Source organism: Myxine glutinosa, chromosome 9 (genome assembly GCF_964187855.1).
Source record: "Myxine glutinosa chromosome 9, kmMyxGlut1.1, whole genome shotgun sequence".
NCBI classification, from domain to species: Eukaryota; Metazoa; Chordata; class Myxini; order Myxiniformes; family Myxinidae; genus Myxine; species Myxine glutinosa.
The window spans coordinates 133,220,228-133,230,382 of record NC_136269.1 but is presented as its reverse complement, the minus strand read 5'-3'; the positions used below and the strand labels follow the sequence as shown (position 1 = coordinate 133,230,382).

Here is a 10,155-nt window from a genome sequence, read left to right as displayed (position 1 = left end):
TCTACCGACTCCTCTCTCGCCTTGCCCCCCCCAGCTCTCTCTGGGCTCTGTCCCGCAAATATTCCTACAGGTCGCACAAGATCTGCCTGCAACCCTCTTATGGTTAAACTGCCAAAATCAAGACTCTCTGCTCACCTTCACTCCTTCATTCCTCTTTTCTCCCGCCTCTGGAACAAACTCCCTCACTCTCTTCAATCCCACTCCACCCTCCAGGTCTTTAAAACAGCTGTTCACCACCATCTCTTATCTTCCCCCATCCAAAACCTTGATCTTTTCTACCCCCGCTAATTTCACCCCAATTCCACTTTTTTGAAATACCAACTTCTGTCCTGGAAGTCCTTGGTGTCCTTGTGTTTTATACTTCTCCCTCCCCCCAAGCCCTCTCCCTCCCACACATCTCCCTGCTCTTAAATGTTGTGTGCTCTCAAGTGTTTGTGTGCTTCCCCTTCTCTTGTCTTCCGCTCCCTCTTTTTATATAGTTTGTTTGTCTGGTTGATTTGTTTGTGAACTAAATGTCAGCTCTTTCACGAGCCTCGATTCAGTATACAAACCCCCCCCCCCCCCAAAAAAAAAAACATCAGGGCAAGACTAAAGTTTGCCAATGAACACCAAGGCAAAGACCAGCACTTCTGGAACAATGTGCTCTGGACAGATGAGTCAAAGGTAGAGTTATTTGGCCACAGTACCAGAAGACATGTTTGGCGAAAACCAAAGACAGCATTTGACCACAAGAACCTGATAGCAACTGTAAAGCATGGTGGTGGAAATATTATGGTTTGGGGCAGGTTTGCTGCATCAGGGCCTGGGCAGCTCACCATCATAGAATCCACTATGAATTCTTCATTGTACCAGAGGGTGCTTGAGGATAATGTGAGGCCATCTGTCGGTAAGTTGAATCTCACCCGAAGGTGGACCTTGCAACATGACAATGACCCTAAACATACCAGTAAATCCACCAAGGAATGGCTGAAAAGAAAGAAATGGAGGGTTCTGGAATGGCCAAGTCAAAGCCCGGATCTAAATCCCATCGAGATGTTGTGGGGGGGATTTGAAACGAGCTGTGCATGCAAGAAACACCTCAAACATCGCACAGCTGAAAGAATTCTGCATGGAGGAGTGGGCAAAAATTTCTCCCAGTCGATGTCAGAGACTGGTAGACAGTTATAAGAAACGCCTACTTGAGGTTGTTTCTGGCAAAGGGGGCAATACCACCTATTAGAGCCAAGGGTGTACTTACTTTTTCCACATGTGAAATTTTCATTTATGTTTATTTAAATTATACAATGGACTACAAAATGTAAATGTTTCATGATATTTGTTATATTATATCACCTTTATCTGTCACTATTGTTGAAATGAAGATCAAATAGCTGTATGTTGAAATATGTTGAAAAAGTCAAAACTTTACATGGGGTGTACTTACTTTTTCACGTGACTGTATGTTTAAAGTGGATGTGATGAGGGGAGATTGGATGGGGGGTTGTGGTGGTTGCTGAATCGAATAAGTATAATTGGGGAAAATAATGGGAGAGAATGGAATGTCAGGCAAAGAGGCAAGAAAAAGGCAGAGGAAGTTGGAGCAATGACGTAAGAGTTAATAGAAGAGGGGAGGGAGACTTATGAAGCATAAGATAGAGCGAGTTGTTGGGAGAGGGGGCGATTCACAAATCCCACCCTTTTGCCTGCATAGATTAATGTATATGGACTGATGTATATGCTCTGCACTTCAAAGCAGTATAATATAAAATGGCGGCCATTAAAAAGCTTTGCATTACGGTGAGCAGGTGGTTGTGCTTGTCAACCGATCATCACGAGGTGGGGTCGTCTTCAACTGCTCGACACGGGATGTCATTGGCTGGACATCAGGACCAGGTGTTCTGCGTGTCTATTATGAGCGTGGGGAGTGCGTGGACCTCGCACTGATGGCCGACGATGTACCTGAAGTGGTGCCGAGACTTCAGGTATTCCTCAGGGTGTTTAAAAGGGCTGTGACTGGTTATTGCGAGTTTTGACAGCTGAGGATGTTTATCGCTCCTGCGACCATGTGTGCCTATGAACGTTGCCGTTTGAAGATGTGTCACTAATCCTTCAGTTTTGACAGATTCATGATGATGTAATATAAGGTGCACGTTTCAGCAACTGACAGTCAAGAAAAGTATGTACTTCAAGAGATATTGACCTTTATTTGTTCCTTTATTATTAATTAATTTTAGAATATCAACCAATTTTAACGTGTTCAAAGATTTGCTGTCACACACAAAGGACTTTGAAATGGCCTTCCCCTTCATCCTGCCATTTTTCATTCCTCCCGTTAGCGATAATTACTTTCTGCAGTGCATTAGGGAATTGAGGTGCAGAGTTAAGTTAAGTACTCCCGCCTAGGTGGCTTCGTGAACTTGCCGAGCAAGGCTGGCGTGGCCTGGGCAAATTTATCTGCTCGTACCTGGGTTTCGGACCCAGCGACGCTTATATTCCCTCAGCGTCTGCATCCACATGAAAGTGCAACGGGATTGGCAAAAGCTTGTGTCGTATCAACCCCAATTTGTTTTTTATTGAGGGCCTTCAGGAGCCGAGGGGCTTCATGTGGCCCTCAAATGCCAGTCGCATTTGAGGGTGCCGTTTGCTGGTTTTGAAGCCTGGAAGCCTGCTCATTTCAGTAACTCTGGTATCGCAAAAGCAGATGTGATTGTGTTTCGGTAACTCCGGTTTCACAAAAGCAGATGCGATTGTGTTTCAGTAACTCAGGTTTCACAAAAGCAGATGAGGATGTGTTTCAGTAACTCCGGTTTCACAAAAGCAGATGTGATTGTGTTTCATTAACTCTGGTTTCACAAAAGCAGATGTGATTGTGTTTCAGTAACTCCGGTTTCACAAAAGCAGATGTGATTGTGTTTCATTAACTCAGGTTTCACAAAAGCAGATGTGATTGTGTTTCATCAACTCAGGTTTCACAAAAACAGATGTGATTGTGTTTCAGTATCTCTGCTTTCACAAAAGCAGATGTGATTGTGTTTCAGTAACTCCGGTTTCACAAAAGCAGATGTGATTGTGTTTCATTAACTCAGGTTTCACAAAAGCAGATGTGATTGTGTTTCATTAACTCCGGTTTCACAAAAGCAGATGTGATTGTGTTTCAGTAACTCCGGTTTCACAAAAGCAGATGTGACTGTGTTTCAGTAACTCTGGTTTCGCAAAAGCCGATGTGATTGTGTTTCAGTAACTCGGGTTTCACAAAAGCAGATGTGATTGTGTTTCATTAACTCTGGTTTCACAAAAGCAGATGTGATTGTGTTTCAGTAACTCTGGTTTCACAAAAGCAGATGTGATTGTGTTTCATTAACTCAGGTTTCACAAAAGCAGATGTGATTGTGTTTCAGTAACTCCAGTATCGCAAAAGCAGATGTGATTGTGTTTCAGTAACTCTGGTTTCGCAAAAGCAGATGTGAATGTGTTGCAGTAACTCCGGTATCGCAAAAGCAGAAGTGATTGTGTTTCATTAACTCCGTTTTCACAAAAGCCGATGTGATTGTGTTTCATTAACTCAGGTTTCACAAAAGCAGATGTGATTGTGTTTCAGTAACTCTGGTTTCACAAAAGCAGATGTGATTGTGTTTCGGTAACTCCAGTTTCACAAAAGCAGATGTGATTGTGTTTCAGTAACTCTGGTTTCGCAAAAGCCGATGTGATTGTGTTTCAGTAACTCCGGTTTCACAAAAGCAGATGCAATTGTGTTTCAGTAACTCTGGTTTCACAAAAGCAGATGTGATTGTGTTTCAGTTCCTCTGGTTTCACAAAAGCAGATGTGATTGTGTTTCAGTAACTCTGGTATCGCAAAAGCAGATGTGATTGTGTTTCAGTAACTCTGGTTTCGCAAAAGCAGATGTGAATGTGTTGCAGTAACTCCGGTATCGCAAAAGCAGATGTGATTGTGTTTCATTAACTCCGTTTTCACAAAAGCCGATGTGATTGTGTTTCGGTAACTCCGGTTTCACAAAAGCAGATGTGATTGTGTTTCATTAACTCCAGTTTCACAAAAGCAGATGATTGTGTTTCATTAACTCCGGTTTCACAAAAGCAGATGTGATTGTGTTTCGGTAACTCCGGTTTCACAAAAGCAGATGTGATTGTGTTTCGGTAACTCCGGTTTCACAAAAGCAGATGTGATTGTGTTTCAGTAACTCCGGTTTCGCAAAAGCAGATGTGAATGTGTTGCAGTAACTCCGGTTTCACAAAAGCAGATGCAATTGTGTTTCAGTAACTCTGGTTTCACAATAGCAGATGTGATTGTGTTTCAGTTCCTCTGGTTTCACAAAAGCAGATGTGATTGTGTTTCAGTAACTCCGGTATCGCAAAAGCAGATGTGATTGTGTTTCTGTAACTCAGGTTTCACAATAGCAGATGCGATTGTGTTTCAATAACTCCGGTTTCACAAAAGCAGATGCGGTTGTGTTTCAGTAACTCCGGTTTCACAAAAGCAGATGCGATTGTGTTTCAGTAACTCCAGTTTCACAAAAGCAGATGCGATTGTGTTTCAGTAACTCCGGTTTCACAAAAGCAGATGCGATTGTGTTTCAGTAACTCCGGTTTCACAAAAGCAGATGCGGTTGTGTTTCAGTAACTCCGGTTTCACAAAAGCAGATGCGATTGTGTTTCAGTAACTCCTGTTTCACGAAAGCAGATGTCATTGTGTTTCAGTAACTCCGGTTTCACAAAAGCAGATGTGATTGTGTTTCAGTAACTCCAGTTTCGCAAAAGCAGATGTGATTGTGTTTCAGTAACTCCAGTTTCGCAAAAGCAGATGTGATTGTGTTTCAGTAACTCTGGTTTCGCAAAAGCAGATGTGATTGTGTTTCAGTAACTCTGGTTTCACAAAAGCAGATGTGATTGTGTTTCATTTACTCCAGTTTTGCAAAATCAGATGTGATTGTGTTTCATTAACTCCGGTTTCACAAAATCAGATGTGATTGTGTTTCATTAACTCCGGTTTCACAAAAGCAGATGTGATTGTGTTTCATTAACTCCAGTTTCGCAAAAGCAGATGTGATTGTGTTTCAATAACTCCGGTTTCACAAAATCAGATGCGATTGTGTTTCTGTAACTCCGGTTTCGCAAAAGCAGATGTGATTGTGTTTCAGTAACTTCGGTTTCGCAAAAGCAGATGTGATTGTGTTTCAGTAACTCCGGTTTCGCAAAAGCAGATGTGATTGTGTTTCGGTAACTCCGGTTTCGCAAAAGCAGATGTGATTGTGTTTCGGTAACTCCGGTTTCGCAAAAGCAGATGTGATTGTGTTTCGGTAACTCCGGTTTCGCAAAAGCAGATGTGATTGTGTTTCGGTAACTCCGGTTTCGCAAAAGCAGATGTGATTGTGTTTCATTGACTCCAGTTTCGCAAAAGCAGATGTGATTGTGTTTCGGTAACTCCGGTTTCACAAAAGCAGATGTGATTGTGTTTCGGTAACTCCGGTTTCGCAAAAGCAGATGTGATTGTGTTTCAGTAACTCCGGTTTCACAAAAGCAGATGTGATTGTGTATAATACGATCAAATACTTTTAATTTGAACATGCATCTGCTTGCAGGAAGCACAGAGCCGGCCTGGTTTGAGTCGATTCCAGCATAAAATTAAGTGGATAAAAAGATGTGATGAAGAAATCCATGAAAGGAAATGTATATGTTTGAGAGACTCATTCCATCCTGAAGGAGGCAATTCCAACTGTGTCCCTTGCACAAAATTATTCTCGTCAGGAGCTTTTGCTGCTGCAACTCATCTGCTGCTTACTGCACAATTAGATTGAAGGCAACAAAGAAGGAAAGCTCGTTTCATGCCGGATTAATCCTGTCCTCCGGATCCTCCGGATTAATTTTGTCGGTTTCGGTTTTCTTTCATTTTTGGGTTTTAAAACTTGCCTTGTGACTTTGTGAGGAGGAGATATTTGTTTTACAGATGGCTTTTTCAATATTTTACACGGCAATAGATCGGATGGTCATTTACAGGTTTATTGAGGCGGAAGGATCTTGTTCATCATTGTTTGAAGTGCGGCTGCGCCGCTGATGCAGTGCCCCGATAGTTTAGATTTAGAGCATTCCTTCCTGAGGCTGAACAGCAACTTCGCAGTCTCCACCACATCGACTGCTACTCCTAACTGGATCCTACTTGCAGTGGGACGATCCCCCGTTGAAACGTTGCTTGTGCACGTGGAAAAATGTTTTCACACACGTCCCACTCCCATCTGCCGCCCCCCTTCCCCCTCTGTTGGAGTGGAACATTGCCTCCACCAGCATATGTAACTTGAGTTGGTTGTCGTGCCGTGGTGCGACAAAGTTTGCCCTGTGTCCAACCAAGTGCACCAATAGCTGTTGATGGATCGAAGGAAGAGTCCATTCCATTGCACTGTGAGCATCGTTCTGATGGCAAGAAATGGGTCAAACTAGTGTGCATCACAAGCCAGACCTCCAAGATATATACTTACTGCTGTGTGTGTGTGTGTGTGTGTGTGTGTGTGTGTGTGTGTGTGTGTGTGTGTGTGTGTGTGTGTGTGTGTGTGTGTGTGTGTGTGTGTGTGTGTGTGTGTGTGTGTGTGTGTGTGTACACACGAGTATATAATGTATATGCACCACCCGACTCTCCAGAACAAATGAACACCTGTGTATGGTATTTGAACCTAGGGTATCGGTATCATGAGATTTGCACTCAGATTGGAACACAAAACAGGCCAACACGGCCAGACCTTTGGAGGTTTGCCGATGTCTGTAAATTGTCATTTTTTTCTTCTTCCATTTTTCATGCACTACTGGCCAGTGACGTGTTTTGTTTTCTTCAAATTTGGCCTCCATTTGGACCAGTGTTAACCAATGGTGTGTGTGTATGTGTGTGCGCATTTGTTTTGTCTTTTCTACGGTTTGCAGTTTTGTTATTGCTATGGTTAGACAGACCTAACCCTAACAAACAGACAAACAGACAGGGGTGAAAACATCACCTGCATCCACCTTCCGTGGCGGAGGTAATAAGGACCTGTAGAGAGGGGGGGGGGGGGGGGGGGGGAAACACCAACAGTAGAGTTCAAGAAGTTTGTTTCAATCTCCATCTTCCTCCTCATCCATCCTCCTCTTCTCCCGCTCCCTCTTCCCCTGCCCCCTCTGTGCATCCTCCCCTACCACTTGTTCCTTCCCACTTCCCTTGTTTTTCCGAAACCTGCTCGATTTTGTCCTTCAACCCTGCTGTTCGTGTCCCTCCATCTCTCATGCTCCTTTTGTTCTGTTGCATCCTGATCCGTTCTGTGTTCTAGCTCTTCCATGAGCCTCGACTCTGCATCCAAAAACAACAACTCCATCTCTCTGTTCGGGGGTAATAACCATCATGCCCCAGAAGTGATTTTGCTTTTGAAGCTGTGTTCCATTCCATGATGCCCAAAGGATGGGATTTCTTGCGAGAATCTGGTTTCTTTCTAATACTTGTCATGATGTACTCTTTGCTCTCTTTCTTCTTCTTCTTCCTCTTCTTCCTCTTCTTCAAAACCAAGCTTTTTGAGGTCATCATTACACCCATGCCATGTTCTATTATATTGATTGAAAAATCATTTACATTTCACGTTTGCGAAGAACACCGAGGTCGCACCAAAGCACCGCCACCTAATCAAATGGACAGGTGGGAATTTTCATGGGTGGTGCTGAAGTGAATGGGTAATAACATCATTGTGGACCTTGCACTATGGAGGTCACAAGGTTAATCCCGTGAGTGAAATTGCTCTCTTCTCGGCTGTTCACAAAGACGAGGCTTGTGGATTTATCGAGCGCAAGGCCCAAGGACCTGTTGCACCCTGATCTTTGGAGCAGGGCTGCATGGAAACTTTGTCTTGGGGTTCTTGAGGGTAATTCTATCGAAGTAATTCTTGAGAATAATTATACTGTGTCACCTTTTTGTTTGTGTGAAACATGAGGTTTCCACCTATAGTCCCGTATCCGTTTCGAACACAAACCGTTGAGCGCGTCATAAATAAATAAAGATTTGAAACAAATAAATAAACTAAATGCCACGTGTCATCAAGCACATTCGGCTGAATGAGTTTATTTCGAAAGTTTGTTGATTTGTTGAAGAAATTTGATTTGAAAGCAATTTGTGCATGGCGTGATGAAGGCCGGGGGGGGGGGGGGGTGGAGTTATTGGGGGTTAGTGAGTGGGGGGCGGAGGGTCGGTTTGACGTGGGAGATAACTCCTGGTATGTGAGAAGTGGAGAAAGATTTTCTTTGAAGTCTTTCCCACTTTGCCTGACTTAAGGATTTAGCGAACAGGAGATTGTGGATTCGTAAATCATTCCAAGAACCCTTGATTCTGATTTCCATGCGTGGGGCATTCTGCCAACACAAGCAAGAAGCTGTGGGAGCTGCTTGTGTTTGGCGTGCATGATGGAGGATGGAGGTGAGTTGAGGTTAGCGAGATGTGGAGGGGGAGGGGGTGGGGGGGGGGAGAGGGGGTGTTGGGGAATGCAATATTCTTTGGGAATAATATTTTTCTAGCAAGCTTTTATATTTAATTCTTTTTTCCCTCCTGTTGCAGTCATTCTTCTTCTTGCCCCAACTTAGCCATGCTTTGTTAGTGCGTTCCGCATTGGCATAGTTTATTTATGCTTTTTTTGTGGGAAACCATGACACATTTGTTCACAAGAATTACAAAGTGAAACCTCAAAAAAAATTCTGAAGCTGGTTCACAGCTCACTGCTGGCGTCAACTTGGTGTTGCTACCCAATGGTTTTGACAACAGAGTTTTGTATGATGTCGACATTGACAGAACCTAGTTGGAGACCACCTACGTATGGCATGCTTAATGTTGTTGTTTCGTATGCAGCCTGTGGCTGCTGGTTGCATCATTTTTTCTGGAAGTGCAGCTGTGCCGCTGATGCAGTGCCCCCCTATTACCAGTAAGCTGGTATTCATTTTGCCCACTTTGGAACATGACAGACTGAGTCAACCACCTGGTGTTATTTAACGGCACGACGGGGGCTCAAAATCAAGACCCGACGATGTTAGGCCACCCAACTTAATCGTTAAGCCAACATCAGGCTTGGCATGCTCAGTGAGAAGCTGGTAGAGCAGTAGTGATTGTTGTTAGGGTTAGGGTTGTCAGGGTTAGGGTTGTCAGGGTTAGGGTTGTTAGGGTTAGGGTTGTTAGGGTTAGGGTTGTCAGGGTCAGGGTTAGGGTTAGGATTATTAGGGTTCATGCTCGGCATCATGCCATGAACTGGCAATGAACTGTTCATGGCATGAACCATGGACTCGGCCATGAACAGGGCATTCAGAACCCTAACAACTCTAACCCTAACAACCCTAACAACCCTAACCCTAACCCTAACAACCCTAACCCTAACCCTAACAACATCAGGCTTGGCATGCTCAGTGAGAAGCTGGTAGAGCAGTAGTGATTGTTGTCGAGTACACAGGTATCGGTATGATGGAGGACGATACCTTTTATTCATCGTTTCGTGATTGGGTTTAATGATGCCATCATAGAATCATGAGGCTGTGCATACACTGGGTAAAACGATAAATGTGTAGAATATGCTTTGTGCAATTCGTACGTAAGCGGAAAAGCAAAACGAGGCTGAACAAAGTCGAAGGCACCTGTGACAAACAACACTCTGTTCGGCTATTTAAAGACTCTGTGATGATTTCGAGTTTAGACAGAACACCTGTGATAGGTATTCAGGCAGCACATTCACCAATAACGCGTCAAGCGAATACAAAACGCTCGCCCTGAACAAAACGAGTGAACTTGGTCTCTGGCTTCAGGACATACTGACTGTTTATGTTCTGCTGCCAACACTCCCTCTGCCTTCATACATCACTCCAACATCCACCCAATACAAGATGGTGTGTCTGTGCCCGTGTCCGTCCATCTGCCCTGGGCCAGCTCCTGCAATGATTTGTTTTTGTTTTATTTTCATTTTCTGCACTGGAACTGAGCCTGTGGACCAATGACTGTGCATCTCTGTGCCAAACCGGTGGTTTTAAAGTGGTCCGAGATATATATATATATATGCTGGTCATCAGACCTTTAGGAACCACATCAAATACTTCTGCGGCTGGTCCACCCAGAGTTGACACCAGATTTCCAGTGCATTCCAGCCCAGAGCAATTATCGAGCTGGGACACACACTCAAATTG

General features: G+C 43.9%; 1 protein-coding gene across 4 annotated transcripts in view; it reads left to right on the top strand.

Moving 5' to 3' along the window:
* LOC137434896 (signal-induced proliferation-associated 1-like protein 2) overlaps positions 1 to 10,155 on the top strand; it is a 454,554-nt gene that overhangs the window by 314,609 nt on the left and 129,790 nt on the right. For all 4 annotated transcript variants that reach the window (XM_078784965.1, XM_078784963.1, XM_078784966.1 and 1 more), the window contains one exon: positions 1,785 to 1,961. In XM_078784965.1, the coding sequence (XP_078641091.1) occupies positions 1,785 to 1,961 (177 nt within the window). The remainder of the gene's footprint in view (positions 1 to 1,784; positions 1,962 to 10,155) is intronic.